General features: G+C 33.2%; 1 protein-coding gene across 1 annotated transcript; it reads left to right on the forward strand.

Annotated features, from left to right (window-relative positions):
• Positions 1-11448: 11448 nt before the first annotated feature.
• On the forward strand, positions 11449-13075 carry LOC109792528 (B3 domain-containing protein At2g33720). The gene has a single exon (XM_020351948.2). The coding sequence runs from the start codon at positions 12010-12012 to the stop codon at positions 12583-12585; it is 576 nt and encodes a 191-aa protein (XP_020207537.1). The 5' UTR covers positions 11449-12009; the 3' UTR covers positions 12586-13075.
• The last annotated feature ends 5969 nt before the right edge of the window (positions 13076-19044 follow it).

Raw genomic sequence — 19044 nt, forward strand, 5'->3', positions numbered from 1 at the left:
TGTTGTGTGCAAAGGTTTGTGTACAATTTATATTCCAAGCAAGTGCTGAATTTAAATAGGCAAACAAATATAAAAAACAAATAAAACAAACAAAATAAAGGGGAAAAATATTTAAATTATTATTTTTTATTTTATTAACTTCATCAATTAAATGGGTCTGACCCTCTTTAAACTTCCCCAGTGGAGTCGCCATCTGTCGCAACCCGAAAATTTCCGATCTTGCGGCCTATGGTTTTGGACATCCTTTTTGAAAGTCTCATTAATTAAGGAATGCCTGGACACCAGACTAATCCTTAATTAATGGTTTTGAAAATAGGTTCATGGAGTCGCCACCAATATTTTACTCAAAACATTGGAAAAAGAAAAGGTTTTTAAAAGTCCAATAATGGCCTTGATAACCAGAATTGGGTTTGGGGGTCGGTTACGTGTAGGGAAGGTATTAAGCACCCCTACAGCGCCCTAAATCGGTACCCTATGATGAAGTTAACGTAATAAGAAATAATAAATTAAATATTAGATCCCCTTTTATTAATAATTATTTACATGCTTGAAATTAAAATTATACGATTGACCCTAAAATGTCTACATGATTATTTTTTATTATAAATAATATTTATTAAAATAAGAAATAAAAAAAAAGAGAAAAGAAAATTAGCTGAAATACCTCTTGAACGAGCTCTATTGATCTTCAAAAATGGAGATTTGGGTGCTTTTTGGCAACCCTTCACACTATAGTGCCTCACAAAATCTCAAGAAATACAAAGAGGGGGGGAGAGAGAGAAAAAGAGAGAAATTTCGTGCTATAGGAAGTCTGGACGAAATTTCCGGCCCAGAAAAAATGAGCCCCAGCGGTCTATTTATAGACTTCGGGGAAGGGGTCCAGAACGGGCCGTTCCAAAATTGGAACGGCCGTTCTGGATATGGCCGTTGTGCCTTAATTTGGACCTTGGAACGGCCCGTTCTGAAACCAGAACGGTCCGTTCCGGGGAACCAAAACGGCCCGTTCTGGTTTCAGAACGGCCCGTTCTGGGGTACTGGTTTAGCCCATTTTTAGGAGACTGGAACGGCCCGTTCCAGTTTACAAAATACAGGCCTTTTAAAATTCTTGGAACAGCCCGTTCTAATTCGAGAACGGCCCGTTCCAGTCTTGGGAACGGCCCGTTCCGATCTTGGAACGGCCCGTTCCGGGACACTGAAAATGACTGATTTGGGCTTCTGGGTCCCCTAATGTCCTATCTTGTCGCTTGCACTCTTCGGGAGCTCCTTCCCTTCATGACAGAGATCCATGTCCTTGTTTGTGTGCCCCCGGACGAAATTAGGTGTCTACAGCAGGTACCTACCAAATTAAAGACCCTCTTTTGCAACGATATCACCTTACCACCTCAACCTGGACCTCGTGCTTCCCGAGTTTCACCATCCACCATGTACCTCGAGAAAGAAATGCCAGGGCCGACCTCCTCTCGAAGCTCGCCAATACCAAACGCCCAGGATAACATAAAACCATTATCCAAGAGACCCTGTCCTCTCCGAGCTTGGAAAATGAGACAATCTGCTCGACCGAACTAGTCGAAAAAGGATGGATGACCGACATATGGCACTACCTAAGCGAGGGAATTTTGCCCGATAACAAAAATGAAGCACAAGGAGTTAAGAACCAGTCACCTCGGTTCATCATTGAATCAGGCAAAGTCTCTCAATACCGCTACTCAAATGCCTCGACAAATCCCAAGCTGAGTACGTACTCGAAGAGATACACAGGGGAATATGTGGACTACACTCGGGAGCACGCTCCATGGCTACTCGGGTTATCCGTGCTTGGTATTATTGGCCCACGATGAGATCGGACTGCCAAGCTTACGTACAAAGATGCAAGCCTTGCCAAGAGTTCAGCCACATACCTCAAAGTTCCCCCGAGGTATTACACCAAATACAATCACCATGGCCTTTTGCGCAATGGGAAATGGACATCCTCAGCCCTTTTCCCTTAGCCAAAGGCCAAGTAAAATTCTTGTTAGTAGCCATCGACTATTTCACAAAATGGATCAAGGCCGGACCTCTCGCTAAAATCACAGCCAAGAACATACAGCGATTCACATGGAAAAATATAATATACAGGTACGGGCTCCCACATGTGATCGTTACCGACAATGGAAGACAGTTCATAGACAGAAAATTTAAAAACTTCCTCCAAGAGCTCGACATCCGACATCACGTAACCTCGGTAGAACATCCTCAGACGAACGGCCAAGCCGAGGTCGCAAACAAAGTACTACTCCATGAGCTTAAAAAATGACTGGGATCAGCAAAAGGCCTATGGGCGAAGGAGCTCCCCAGCATCCTCTAGGCCTATATTTGTACCCCATAATCAACAACTCAAGAAACACCATACAGATTAACCTACGGCTCCGATGCCATGATCCCTGTAGAGGTCAGGGAAGCATCACATCGGAGGTTGACCTTCAATAACGAGCAGAATAACCAAGAATTGGCAACTAATCTTGACATGATTGACGAGCTCAGAGACGAAGCTCGAATTAAAGAAGAAGCTTGCAAACTCCGAGCCGCAAGAAAATACAATACCAAGGTCAAACCAAGGAAGTTTTGACCGGGAGATCTCGTGTGGCGACTCCGAGGTGACGCTAGAAAATGGCGCATACCGACTAGAAGAACTCGGCGGTAAGGCAATGCCTAGAACTTGGAATGCTACCCACCTCAAATTTTACTTCAGTTAAAATGTATGATAAGACGATGTACTCTTTTTCCTCCTCAGTCTTTTTTGTCCCTAAAAGAGAAAAAAAAGGGTTTTTGGCCGAGAAGGTTTTAATGAGGCACGCCCAAATTCCAATAAAACATACTTGTCTTCTCAATATCCTAAAGTCTATGTTAATTACGCACGAAAAAACCCTATCTCAAACATTAAACAATAAGGCCGAGTCCGAGCCTCATGCCCAAACTTAAAGGTCGAGTTCGAGTCTTAAAACGAAAGTAAAAGGTCAAGTTTGAACCTTAAATGCTAAGTCTGAGTCTTCAAACAAAAGTAAAAGGTCAAGTTTGAACCTTAAAGGCCGAGTTCGAGTCTTAAAACGAAAGTAAAAGGTCAAGTTTGAACCTTAAAGGCCGAATTTGAGTCTTAAAAAGAAAGTAAAAGGTCAAGTCTGAACCTTAAAGGCCGAGTACGAGCCTTAAAACAAAAAGGTCAAGTTCGAACCTTAAAAGTCAAGCTTGAACCTTAAAGGCTGAGTACGAGCCTTAAAACAAAAAGGTCAAGTTCGAACCTTAAAAGTCAAGCTTGAACCTTAGAGGCCAAACGCGAGTCTTAAAACAAAAATAAAGGTCAAGTGTGAACTTTAAAGCCAGATTCGAGCCTCAAAACAAAAGCAAAAAAGGTCAAGTATGAACCATAACCAAAAATCCAAGGTCACCTCTAGTCAAATTCGAAACATTAAGAGCAAGATCAAAACCAAAAACTCAAAATCAGTGCCAAGTTAATAAAGGAAAAGGCGAAATTCATTCAAAGGCATAAGCAAAAGGTTCATAAAAATAAAGACTACAAAAAATTACACCAAGTTCATTACAAAAAAATGAAGGAAAAACGAAAGCCTAGGAAGTAGTGTTTTCGCTTGTGCTCTCGGATAGGTCATCTTCATTCACCAGTTGCCCACCCCGCACATCCTTTTCGATATGCATAGCAGAAAGGTCCACCCCTGCCGCGAGCAACCTAGCCTGACGCACCGCCTTGGCAAAGCCCTGTCGGTGCTCAACCACAACGGCACGCTCAGTCTCAAGAAGTCTCTCCTCCAAATTCTTTTTCGAGGAGGTCAGCACATCAATGTCAGTCTTCAAGGTCCCAATCTCCTCCTCCCTACCAACAAGAAGCACCTCATCACATAGGCGCTTCTCTGCAGCCTCCCCTAACTCGGCCTTCAACGCCACGTTCTCCTCCTCCAACGATAGGACCCAGCCCCGCGTAGCTTCCACCTCGGCCTTGCCAGATTTAGCAACCTTTTGCAAGTCACCAACCTGGGCGGCATACGCCTCGTTGGCCTTCAAGGCAACCTCCAAAGTCTTCTGAGTCTTTGACAACTCTCTTCTCAGGGCCTAAAGCTTGGCTTCACTTTTCTTTGCCTTTTCAAGCTCTCCCTGAAGCCTCGGCCACTTGCGCCTCTAATGGTCCACTATGGCAATGGACCTCTGTATAAACACCTCCGCAGAATCTAGGCCCTCAACCGGACCAACCTTCTCTATCATCGCCTTGTCAACGACAAAGGCCGGTCCTCCTTGAAAAACACCTCAGCGGTCACCTTGGAACTCCACAACGATGTCACGTCCGGCGACACAGTCACGTGATCCAGCCTTGACATGGGCTGACTAACATCGAAGCGTTGCACGATTCACTTCGCTCTCGGAGCACCTGGAGGAGGAGGTGCAACAACAGAAGGAGCCGATGTCGGCACCTCAAAACTCGGACGTTCCCCGCGAGCCTCGACGAAGGAAGGCATCGAACCCACCTGCGAGATATTCAAAGTAAAAACTTTTAAGTTATAAAACCGGTATAACGCATAACACAAAAGAAACATCACAAAGAAAAGCAAAAAACCTGTTTCTTCGGGGCAAACTCTACTACGGGCCCCCTTGACGACCCCTCGAGCTGAGGACTCCTGGTCAGATCGATAGGATCGGCGTCAGCGGCCCTCGACGTCACTTCCTCAAGAGTAGGAGGGCCCGAGGTCTCGCCGACCCCCTTCTCTCCCCTTTTCCTCTTGCGGCGAGTCTCTAAAGGAGCAACCTCCTCCTTGTCGGGCTTGGGCACGTCGAGCTCCTCAGTGTTGAAGCGCGCTTTCAACTCATGCCATTTGTTTTTCCCCATCAGACCTGCAAACGCAAAAAAGCATAGCACATCAAAACATCATAAAAACACAGAAAATGAAAAGGGAAAACAATGAAGTACTCACTCTCTAAACCCCTCTCCTTATTCATCAAATTGGAAAGGGAAAAGACAAGTTTGTTGTCTAATGGGCGTGGAAGCTCGACCAAATTGGCAATGTCGTCTTTGTCAGAATTTGACAATTGAAGACAGCTCGAGCCATTAAACTTGACTAGGCTTCGCTGCCAAAAGAAAGGAAACCTCGGTTGCCCCTCACTGTGGAAAACTACCTCGTCCCTTAGGTCGGCAACCACAGGTTAGATCTGGAAAAATTCTTTCTTAAAATTTTTATATGATTGGGAGTAAAGTTGGAACAACCCCCCATCCTTACTCCCACTAAAAGACACCCATCCTAGGGGAGGCTCGCCCAACTTAAGTTGATAGAAATGCAAAAAAATAGGCAAAGACACACCCATTCCCAGGGCTGAGCACAAAACTTGAAACGCCCTTAAGAAACCCCAACTATTGGGGTGCAACTGGTAGGGGGCCACATTGACAAACCTAAGGAAGGCGCACTCAAACTCGGTGAATAGCAAGCAAACACTAAGATCCCTAAAAAAACACTCGTACATATAAAAAAATGGGGTACTCGGGGTACTCGCCATATAAACACGCTCACCGAGCTGGCAAGGCTCAACCTAGATGAGCTTGGAAATGTTCGACCTACAAATCTTCAGCTTTTTCCACATAACATTGACATCCAGAAACGCCCTAAATCGACTCTCGAACTCCCCAACATCCCCCCTAACCCACTCGTACCCTGGCACAGAAATGGTGGGGTGAGAATCTTTGGGATTGTTCCCACCCCTTTTCTTTTTCTCATCAGCAACGACCATTTCCCCAGCCGCCATCGCCTTCCCATGTGCCTTAGCCTTGCCCTTGGAAGGTGCAGGGGGAACAGGACCTTGCTGCCCCTCGCCAGCCATTTTTTGCAAAACAAACGAAAAAAGGAGAAATGGGAAGAAGGGAGAATGAGAACAAGTACCTGATACTCCTAGGACCAAAACTCGCGAACGTCAACGACGAGCGAAGTGACCACCGTTACCACAAGGAACAATGGGGACAATAGAGAACACAAGCAAGAGAGAGACAAAGGCAACGAAGAAGACAAAGAAGAAGCTGTTGGGAAATAAGGAGGGAAGCAAAGGTTTAAAGTAAAAAACGACACGGAGGTAAAGGCATTAAATAGGGCTCATAATGATGGGGCACGCCCCATCATTACAAGCCGTCACTCTTTATGAAAAGCCGCCTCTGTTCGTGAAACGAGGCAACATTTCGATGACACACGACACTCAACCCAAGAGATCAAAATGAAAAGCCACGACCCTTCACATGACCTCGGCTAAAAGCATTCAGAGCTCGGGGGACTAGTGTACCACCTACATCGGCACTAACTCCTCGACTAAAAGCATTCGGAGCTTGGGGGACTAGTGTACCGCCCACATCGACACCAGGGCCCACCCTAGCGACGATGGGCTCAAACCACGTCAACTCGGAAGGTAGGCCCATCTCTCCAACAGATAAGATAAGCCGATAAGAAGGAGATCTTATCATATCCTAACCAACTCAATTATCAACAAGGGAAAAACCCTAATTATATCAAGGTACGTGCACTATATATATAAGACTCATACACCCACAAAGACTAACTTAAGCATTAGAGTCTTTTTTGCAGGTACCAATCCCATCTCGGAGCAGCAGACGTACCAAGTAGAGGAGACTCACCGATCTTACCCAGAAATCGTCTCATCCACCGATCTCAGGTAAGAACACTATCTAATGATTCATTTGTAATGAACAAGACATATATTGTGGCTTTCCTTGTTTTATTTAAAATTGACTTAGCTTTTTAAAAAAAAATAGAAATAAATAACACATTATTATGAAATTAACAATAAATTTTTCACTCCAAAAATGTACGTGCAACTATGAAATAATGTCAACTGAAATGGTATAATATTAAAAATAAGTTAAAAATTGGTTGGACTTTTAACTCAAATTAATTCTAAACTTTTTTTTATCGATAAACTCTAAATGTTCATAAGAAATTTATATAAAAGTAAATATAATAATTGATCGATTAGATTAATTTGGATTAATTTTTTATCATTAAAATTCGTAATTTGATTCAAACTTATAAGATTTATATTTTTGTAAATTCAATTCGAACCAATTTGAAATTTTCAATTTCGATTGATTTTGATTCATCGGATTTCGAGATTGATCTAGATCCATGACCCTCCTTTTATAAGGGATCCTGAATTATTTAAGTGTCACCACCTTCCTTGGCATTTCATTCTTAATTAATATTGATCTAGATCGGTGAACATAGTTTCTACGCTTTTTTCCACCAATTTAAACCTGGGCATTTTGTTATTGCTTTTTCGTAAAAGATTTACACCGAAAGACATCCTTACTCTCAAACCAATAGTTTCATAGTTTTTGATTGTACCTCGCTAAGAAAATGCACCCCAAACACAAAGGTCATTTACCACTTCTTGAATGGTCCCAAACCTGGTTGGTTACCAAGTTGTAAAGAGAAAAAAAAAAAAAAAAAAAAAAAAAAAAAAAAAAAAAACCAAGTTGTAAAGAAAACGACAGCAACGTACCCGCAACATTTCACGCTCAATGTGTTCCCATTGGTTCCTACTACAACATGCTCTCTCACAATTAGTTAATTGCATTTTTTCATCTAATACTCACTCTAGCTCAATGTGTTGATCGAGTTGGGTTGGGTTTGACTCAAATACTGAAAAAATTCGATCCAAGAGTTGGTTTGGATCAACTTGGATTTGCGTGTTACCCATATCCGTTTATATCCCCAAGAACAAAAGACTTTAGACATTAGAGGCTCAACCATATATAATACTTATAATTTTATGTAAAATGTAAATTATATATCAATATACATAATGTTTCTCTTATATATATCATGAAATCATCTATAATTAAATTTACAATATAATCTTTTCAACAAATCTCTTTATTATTATAATAATAATAATAATAATATATGATCGAGTTGGGGCAGATTAATAACGGGTTAAAAACAAAAAATCCGTTATCTGATACATACAGTATTAGATTTTGAAAAAATTCGATCTAAGAGTTGGTTTGGATCAACTCAGATTTGTGTGTTACCTATATCCGGTTATACCCCAAGAACAAAAGACTTTATTAGTCATTAGAGGTTCAACCATATATAATACTTATAATTTTATGTAAAATGTCAATATACATAATGTTTCTCTTATATATCATGAAATCATCTATAATTAAATTTACAATATAATCTTTTCAACAAATCTCTTTATTATGTATTTTTGATAATTTTAAGGTGTTTATAACTTGATGAATTACAAATTCAACAATTAATTAGTTAAAACTATTACATTATTTAGAATACAAAATAACATATATATCACTTTCAAGTTTCAATACTTATATAAATTAGAAAAAGATAATTTTACATGTAGTATATAACTCTTTACCGTTTACATTCAACACTTTACATTTTATCTACATCTCATCCAAGGATAGGGTGAGAGGCAACCCCATAATCACTAAATTCTAAAAATATTTATAAACCTAATTATCAATTATTATATTAGAACTTTCTAATGATAAGCCAACCCCAATAATGTTTTTAAATTATAGTATTCAAACATAATGTTTTCTTTATTGTAGTTGGATATTGTTCTAATTGTTCTTAATTATTAGCTTATTATTATTTATCAAATTAGTTACTAAGTTGAAAATAAAAAAACTAAACAATAAAGAGGCAGGGGGCCACAGTTCCACGTAGCACCGCTCATATACGTGAAATTTATGTTTTTTTTCAATTAGCCTCCTTAGGTTGAGATATGACAATTTAATTAAACCTGTACCATGAGTAACTGTTCTACTCCGACTCAATTTTAACTAAAATAATATTAATTAAAGTTAAATTTTATTTTCATATATTATTTTTATAATTATGAAAAATATAAATTAATTATTTTAATAGTTAAATAATTTACTTTATGACAATAATTAAGTATCAAACTTAGAATTATATATTTAACTAAAAATAAAATTTAATTCTTAATTGTTTTTAAGTTCCTTCCTATTTATTATTTGAATTAGAATTATAAATTTATTTGATGGGTTCTCCTCTTGTTTACCTACCCAAACTTGATTGAACACAATAGGAATAGAGATAAGTTTTTAAAATATAAACCTTACTCAAAGTCACACCATGTCATACTTATTCATGTTTAACATTATTAGACTGTCAAGCTTACTCACTTTCAACACTATTAAACTTTGTATTGGTATATATACATGATAAATGATTATATGGAAGATTTAACATCATTTATAATACCATCATAATAAATTTGATTTTTTAACACAACTTAATAAAATTGCCTTATAAGATAAGAATTACTATACAATTGTATAATATATTTTGCTCCTATAAATTTAGCATAGATTATAATACCATCATAAGAAATTTATTTTAAATTTAATATAATTTTATAAAATAAGAATTATTATTCAGTTATATAATATATTTTGTTCCTATCATGTAAGACATGAATTTTTAACTCATAATAATGTTCAGAGAAAAGCTTGTCATACTGATTTCTTAATTAATTTGGACTTTGGAGACTTCAAAAGTTATACATACTGGGGCAACTCAGAAAGTTTTTCGCTGTCAAAAATGTGGTATACTTCTTTTCTCTCTTGACATATATTAGTGGCACGAGTTTGAACAATTGTCACAATAATATATCAAAGAATCTGGAACGGAGCCCCTATATGTGATTGGAGATATATCCTAATAGATAAGCCAGTAGTGAGGAAGAAACAGATATGTATTTAAAAGAGAAATAATTCCGTTGCTCAGAATTTATTAGCATGAAGAAGATTTATAGCCAAGAATCCACCGTTGGAGCTTTTCTTAGTGGAAAAAAATGAAGAGGGGCCAATGGATACGCAGAAATATATCCTCATGAATATACACTATTTGTGAACTCAAAAACTGGAGAATAATGCTTTCCCCTTATGTGGTCGAGATTTGTTTATTCCTTATATATGAATATTATAATTTCTCTTCATGTGCAGTATACCTTATAAAAACTTCCTAACATATAAATAAAAGTAATTTATCATTAGGTTCATCATTTTTGACACTTTTATAGATACTTAAAGTGAAATAGACATATTCCTGAAGGCAACTAAAAGCGAAAAGTGTGAATGGATATAAAAATAACTCAATTTTAGTTATATTTTGTCTATTTGTTGTGATTTCAAGGGGCGGATATAATCAAATTCCATTCCACGTGGTTCTACTTGCTTCCGTTTTATGGGTATTATGCATTTTCTATAACAATAGTAAATTTTTATATCATAATTTTAAATCTTGGGTTTTAAACGTAGATATAATGTCGATTTTTTTTTTTTACACCAGATAAAAGTCTACTTTTACTCTCCTTTTCATTGTAAAGAAGATTTCACTATTATTTTGTATTATTATAATTAATCTTGCTAAATTTTAAATTCTCTAAAAAATTTCAATTTTCTTTTACATTAACGTTTCTTTTTTCTTCAAAATTATAACATTAAGTACTTTTAAATTTATATTAATGTTGATTTTTCATATCCAATCTCATACAGTCAAATGAGTCTCATAATATTAATGATAAGTTATTTTTTATATATATATTTTTTTTTATGTGCTACTGGGATCAACCTAGTGGTAATATTCAAACTTTTTTATTATCATTATAATTTTAATAAATAAAAAAGTCCTTTATTTTTAAGTTGAGGCGTTATCTCATTTTAATATTATTTCCTTGTGGCACGTATCTTATCTATTCATACATACTAATTTTTTTTTTTCTTTTTTAGAAAAAAATGGGCAGTAAGGTGATGACTAATAACTCTACCATCCTAACTTGGTTGGCATAGAGCTAGAATAATACATTCTAAATTATATACAATGCAGATTTGACACCCTTCAAACCAAATGGCACACCTTTTTAATTATGCAACCTTAATTAATTAATTTGCAGGAAACAAATACATCAGGATGAATTCCATTGTTGCTCTGACAAAGTTTATTAATATTCAGATGAATTTTTTTTATTAAAATTATTTTCCATAAAAGTTTCTCACTACTTTTTATTTGATGTAATTAATTATCTTTATAACTTATATATTTATATTTATATGATTCTTATACTTGCAAATATTTATCCTAATCACAAGATAAATATTATTATATTTTTATGCAGATTACTTTTTCTTTGACTAAAAATTTAATTGTGTTTTACTCACATAACTTTTACTTGTATTTTTTATTGTTAAAAATATATTTTTACAGAATTTAACTAGGAATCAAAATCATTTTTAAGTGATAAAAGAATCTACCAGAGTCATGATTTGTTTTCAAGAAACATGAGCACGATCAAAAAAGAGGATTAGATCATAATTTTGTTCTTGGTCAATAACGTGACATATTGCTTTGTTCTATCGGTGGCATGAGTTTTAACAACTGCTATGACATCATACTTAAATAAGAAATTGGAATAGTGCCTTTTGTGATTGGAGATACCCTAACCATATGTAGCCAATAGCAAGGAAGATATAAATTTAAATGAGAGGTCTAAATTATGATTCACAATTTCTATTCATTCTATCATGTTTCTTCTCAAGAGCCTTAATTAATTAGATTTTAATTCTTGTGTCAACAATTTTTTTTAATTCTCTTAAGAGGGTTAAGACCTAATTAATATAATTTTTTTATAAAAAAAATTAAGAAAATTTCAATATTCCTTTTCTAAAAAAATTATAATTGCATGAGTTGAAAATTGACAATAACTTGTGTGACATTGGATATTCTTATCTCAATCATACTTTTGAAAAGAAAAATGAGAAATGTCTTTCTACTGGCTATGACAAAGATGAGAAATCCATTTATATGTTGAAAGAAAGAGCAAGTGAGCCTTCACTTCCATTTCACAATCACAAATACAAAGAAAATTGTTATAGGAACTTGTCTAGTTATGGAAACACTCAAAGCCCTTTGAACTTTTCTTATGAGTTTAAAACCACAAATCCTATCAAAGTTAACATTCATCCCTTCCATCATGAGCAATCCTCATGCAGATGAAAGAGAGAAGTGTCAAAAGAAGAGAAAATCCACCATATGTGAGTCCTCTAGCCTTAGGACATCAAGGAGAAGATATTGCAACAACAAAAATGAAGAAGAGATGAACAAGGAAGTTTCAACAACATTGAAGCTTTACGATGACCCGTGGAAGATCAAGAAGACACTAACTGATAGTGATTTGGGAATCTTAAGTAGACTCTTGTTGGCTACAGATTTGGTCAAAAAACAAATTCTTCCTATGTTGGGTGTAGATCATGCAAGAGCTGCAGAAATCGAAGAAGGGACCCCAATTAGTGTGTGGGACATTGACACGAAATCCATGCACCAACTCATTCTAAAGCAATGGTCTTCATCCAAGAGCTATGTTCTTATTGGAAAATGGAACCAAGATTTCGTGAGAAGAAGAGATCTAAAGAAAGGTGATGAGATAGGTTTTCATTGGGATCCATATAATTGTGTTTTCAATTTTTGTGTTCTTAAACGAGTTATGTCAGAGAATTAATTTGTGCGAATTTTATTTTACTTTCAAATCATTGAGGAAAACACAAAAATTGCCTATATATATGCTTATGTAAACTTAATTACAATAATGTTGTTGCAATAGCTTGTACTTCAAACTAATTATTTAGTACTAACTTTCTATATTGGTATTATGAAATCCTCTTATTTTCTTGTTTTCATTATTGTCAACTGCTAATTTCATCCTATAAACCTAGGTTTAGCATGAAGTATATGTGTGTGGTTGAAACTTTAATTCATAATCCATATATAATGAATGTGTTACATGATGAGATTGTTCAATCCCCACTTTTATTATTATAATAGTACCATGAATATACTAGTAGAGTGATTATACACTACTTCTTGGTTGAAGACGAGGGAACTACATCCATCAAGAATATAATTGATGTATATATAGAATTAATTATACAACTATTACATGTTATTTGATACATACTTGATTACCTTAAAATGTTTAAAATCTTTGGACCTTGTAATTGAATTACAAGTCATCATGATTTGAAAGGTTGTTGTAATAAAGGGCGTACTCCCACATCCTTCTTAATTAAATAACATTAAGGAAGAGACTAATTATATTGTTCAAATAGGATTTATTCTTAGATTTCATATCACATGAAATAACAAATGTGATCCTTGGTTATGATTTCATTTTTAAGCATAATTGGAGCAACATTTCTAGCTTATATAGTTATACTAACATGCTTTTGTTTAGTGTAAATTGGCTACATGAAATATACATTTAAACTTGACTTTGGATAAATGATTGAATATCAAGAATATGATGAGCAGCTATGCATTCTCTAACCTAAAGCATGAAGAATTTCATCTAATAATAATTGAAATTTGATCATAAATTATCCAAACTTTAGTTTTTGAATAAAGGAATGTTATTTTGGAACCCTAGTTTGAAATTGTATTAACGAACTAACATTTCATAGTTCTTAAAAATTATAATTTATTTACTCTTATTACTCTTAAAAATTATAATTTATTTACTCTTAGTTAAATTGTATCACACTTTTGCAGTGAAATTTCCCCTTCATCAGTTAAGTAGTATCACACTTTTGCACTGAAATTTCTCCTTCATTTCTAGTTAATGGATAAAGAGCTCTAATATATACAGTTCAATAACTTTAGTCTTACTATCAAAAGTTAGCTTAAATCTATACTCTTAGTTCTATCTTCATTTTACCATTTATACTAGAGTTGATGGAAATTAGTTTTGAATATTAATATTTTGAATTTTTTAGGTTTAATTCCAAGAGATAACTTTTTCACTTATCATTCTAACAAAAATATTATTTTAAGTTAGATTAATAGAATCAAAGAACTATTCCTGTGAAATTAGTTTTAATAAACCAACAATTTTTAATTAAGTTTCAAGTTGAAGGCATGAGTTAAAATCTTAATTCAATATTTTAAATCAAGACTTTATTAATTAGTGAGTGAGATTCAAATAATTGTGTTTTTTAAGTGCTCATTTTGGTTCAGTGATCCATAATTAAGCCAAAACATGGATGAGTGACATAACTTGAAGCTTCTTTGCATAACTTCTTTGTGAATTTGAGGATGAGATGCAAGTCTTTGGTGATTTGATTAAATATCAACATGTAATAAATCTTACTTGATCCTGTAATAACTTTGTGATGTTTGAAAAATAAACTTGTATACAATATACCATTTGTCCTAAAATATGTACGAATCAAATCTAATGTACTGCACATGAAGAGCTAGAAATAACAATATTCATGAATAAGGAATAAACAAATGACGACCACATAAGGGGAAAGTATGATTCTCCTATTTTTGAGTTCAAAAATAGTATATATTCATGAGGATATATTTCTGTGTATCGATTGGCCCCTCTTCAATTTTTTTCCACTAAGAAAAGCTCCAACCTTGGATTCTTGGCTGCTGTTTGTAATTAACCTCTTCCATGCATGGAATTTATTAGCATGAAGAAGATGATGATGGTTAACAAAATGGAATTAATTTGAGCTATTGAATTATTTCTCACTTTTAAGTACATATCTAGTATACCGTAAAAAAGGAAAAAAAACATGGTAATTGTTAAATAATAATTTAACATTAACTTCATCATTTTTTACACTTTTATAGATACTTAAAGTGAAATAGAAATATTCCTGGAGCCAACCAAAAATGAAAAGTGTGAATGGATATAAAAATAACTCAATTTTAGTTATACTTTGTTGTGATTACAAGGGGCGGATATCATCAAATTCCATTCCACATCGTTCAACTTGCTTCCTTTTATGGGTATTATGTATTTTCTATAATATTAATAAATTTTTATATCTTAATTTTAAAGATTCAGTTTTTAACATAGATACATGTCTATTTTTACTCTCATTTTTTCATTATTATGAATAAGATTTCGCAATTATTTTAATAATCTTGTTAATTTTTTAATCATTTTCAATTTCTCTTTCACCTTAATATATATCTTCACTTCTTTAAATTTTAACATTAATTACTTTTTAACTGATATTAAAATTACATTTTTCATCTATAATCTCGTATTGTTAAACACTAACCTGTACAATATTAATTTAAGTCCTTTTTTTTTTTTTTTTTTAATTATGTGAGGTGATATCTTATTTTAATTTTTCATTGGGCACGTATCTTTATTATCTGTTAATACATACTAGAAGGTTGAATTGACACCCTTTAAACCAAACGGAACACCTGCTTTAATTATGTAACATTATAATTAATTCATAGGAAACAAGCATATCAAAATGAATTCAGCTGTTTGTCTTAATAAACTTATGAGTAAATTATGTTCCGAGTGATAAAATATTTACATCATTTTCCCAACTTATGTAAAAATATACGATTTTATCTATTTAGTTTAGTATCTTTAATATAAATTACATTCACCTCCTTAAGTTATACAAGTTTTATTTATTATCTATATCTTTTATATATTAAAGTATAAAATAAATTACACTTTTATTTCTTAGGAGATGTTTGGTAGGGGAGAAGTTTTTTCATATCTATGAAACATAATTTTTTCAGAATAGTTAAAATTTATTTGGTTACTCATAAAAGTTTCTAAGAATATTCATATAGAAATTTCGAAGATTAAATATTTTCATATTTGGTTACAACAGTATATTCCTAGGCATATAAATATTTTTTACAAAAATATTCTTGTTAAAAATAAACTCATTAGATATAGTTACTTAAATCTTATTAAAAATATGACATTAAAATATTTTTAGAAGTTGAAAATTTATAGTAAATATTATTTAAATACATAATTTAACAAAATAAATAAACAAAAAATTACTAGTGCAAAAATTAGTTTTAAAATCGAGGTTTTAAGATCGGTTAAAAGGTGACCGATCTTAATAGTGACGCAGTGCGGCGGTGACAATTTTGTAAATAATGTGAACACTTTTAAGATCGGTTAAATTTTAACCGATCTTAAAAGTACTTTTAAGATCGGTTCTTTCAATACCTGATTGGTTACAAAATAATCGATCTTAAAAGTGGTATACAAGATCGGTTCTTTTAATACCCGATCTTAAAAGTTGTATCAGACATAACTTTTAAGATCGGTCATATAAGAACCGATCTTAAAAGTACTTTTAAGATAGGTTAAAATTTAACCGATCTTAAAAGTACTGTAACTATTGAAAAAATGCAACGCTCTCCCTTAGTCTTTCTTCCTCGCATGCGCCTCCCTTAGTCATATTTTAAGATGAATAAATATATTAAGTTAATTATTAATTTATTTAAAATGTAAAAATTTAATTTATAAAATAATATTTTAAAAGAGAATGATTATAATGACATCGGTGTAACTTTTACTAAATATTACACCGCTCAATAACTTTAAATTAAATGTGAATTTTATAAATTCAACCGTTAGATTAAAAGTTTTTTACTCTTAACTCGTATATACAAATTTTATATTAATTCAAGATGATTTGATACTTCATTCTTATAAAACATAATTGACGTAATATATACATTTCAAAATATACTAAAATATGAACACTTTGATTATCTTCAAGTTGTTGTTCAATTTTAACAAAATTTGATATAAACATATAAAGTGATATGAACTTTCAATCTAATGGTTGAATTTAAAAATTCACATTTAACATAAAGTTATTGAGCAGTGTAATACTTAGTAAAAGTTACACCACTATTATTATAATCCTTATCATTTTAAAATATATAAATTATTATTTAAACTTTTAAATTTATAATAAATAATTTAAATTGTATCGTAATATTAATTTTAAATAGAAATAAGTAGATTGTTAATTATACAAGTATATATATATATATAAATAAAGATTAATTAAATAATATAATTATTATTATTGGTAATATAATTATTATATAATTATTATATTTTTATATCGGTTTGGACACACCAAAATGAGAGGGATCTAAAAATAGTATAAGTATGAGATTGTATAGTTGATGATGACTTAAATCAATTAATTTGTACTACTTATACTGACAACATGCATTTGCTTTTCGGTAGCTTATTTCATCAGAACTCCACAGTTAAGCGTGCTTGACTTGGAGTAATATAGGGATGGGTAACCTTCTAGGAAGTTTTCCAGAAAATGTGCAATAAGGACAAAACACGTTAAAAAGTAAAGTTTCGTGAAATAACATCCTTGAGAGGCCAAATATAAGAGTTGTTACATTAATAATTTTATTAAAATTAAACAAAAATTAAACCTGATACTTTTAAGATCGATTACTTCGTAATCGATCTTAAAAACTGAACTTTTAAGATCGGTTAAATAACCGATCTTTAAAGTTCAGTCTTTAAGATCGTCTCTTTTAAGATCGATTCTTTAACTGATCTTAAAAGTAAAAAATAACCGATCTTAAAAGTCTTTTTTCCACTAGTGAATGTTACAAAATAATGAAGAATGATAAAAATATATAACTTCAGTTCATTTAAATAAAATTGTGTTAACAAAAACCATTATACTCTAGAAAAAACAAACTTTAATAATATCATAAATTGATATGGTAATGAGATACAAGAGAGAGATATAAAGACATGGGAGGGAGAAAGAGAGAGAAAAAAAGAAGAAGTGAGAGTGAGAGTGAGAGAGAAAGGGAGAAAGAGAAATAAAAAGAGAGAGAGGGAGGGAGAAAGAGAGAAAGGAAGGGAAAGTGATAGAGACAGAGAAAGAAGGAGAGGGAGAAAAAAATAGAAGGGGAGAGAGAGGGAAGGAGAGGGAGACAAAGAGGAAGATAGGGGGATCGAGTGAGAGTGAGAAAGACAAAGAGCAGGGGAGAAGAAGAAATAGAAGGAGATAGAAAGGGAGGGAGAAAGAGAAATAGAAGGAGATAAGGAGAGGAAAAAAGAGAGGGAGAGTGAGGGTAATAGTGAGAGAAAGAAAGAGAAATAGAAGGAGAGAAAGAAAGAAAGAGATATTTTCTGTTTTGAAAAGGAATATTGTAGTCTTATATAAAAGTTTTCTCCTAACTCAAGAATTTTGGATTCTCACCAACCCTATGGGAATGTTTTTGTGGGAAAGTGAGATAAAAATAGTTATCAAAAAATTATATTCCTGGAGGTTTTTTTCTAAATAGCTACCAAACATGGGAAACCAAGATTTTTTATTTGAAATTCTAAAGAAAGTAAAAGCTTTTTGTGTACCAAACATCTCTTTAGAGATAAATACTATACTATTACTCTCCTATTATATTAATTAAGAATATTTAACTTAACTTTGCTAAAGACTAATCATCATATTATTTTAAAATATACTTTTACTTTAATTATTCATAAGAAATATATTTTTAATTAAAATAAATTTTAAAAAATATATAAATAGTTGATTTTAAATTTATTAATGCATAATGTTTGAATTGAAGGTGATTAATTTGAGTGTTGAGTAATTAAGAATAACCCTTTGAGTAATTTATCTTGTAATTCAAAAACAAGAAAAAGAGGGTGAGAACTACGTGCGAATCAGTTGAGTCCGATGCAATTTGTAACTATGGATTGATAAGCATGATCGTTCTTAAGGGAAACATATGCTCATGTAGGCTTATGGGGAAGACACCACAGTCGTGCTTTGGGGAGGCATGCCCGTGTTGGGTTTAGTGAAGTGGCCACAACCGTGAATTTAGCGGAAAAATACACAGAAGCGGGTTGAATGTGTGTGTGAACAAAGGAGTTTTAAAACCATTTTTGCAAAGAGACTTTTTTTCGTCTAATAAAAATATTATTTTGAACACTTAAAAACTATGCAAGATTGTCTCAACAAAAGATTTTGCGTCTGAGAGTTTATCGTCTGTACAAAAAAAATGTTTCTTAAAATAATGGGTTAAGCAAGTGTATTTTTTGTCTGAAGATGTGAAAAATAAGTAGTGGACGAAATTTTCAGTATGGTAAATCAGCTGAGTAAAATTGCATATGAGAAATAGA

Source organism: Cajanus cajan, chromosome 6 (genome assembly GCF_000230855.2).
Source record: "Cajanus cajan strain Asha chromosome 6, NIPB_CcT2T_4, whole genome shotgun sequence".
Taxonomy (NCBI): Eukaryota; Viridiplantae; Streptophyta; class Magnoliopsida; order Fabales; family Fabaceae; genus Cajanus; species Cajanus cajan.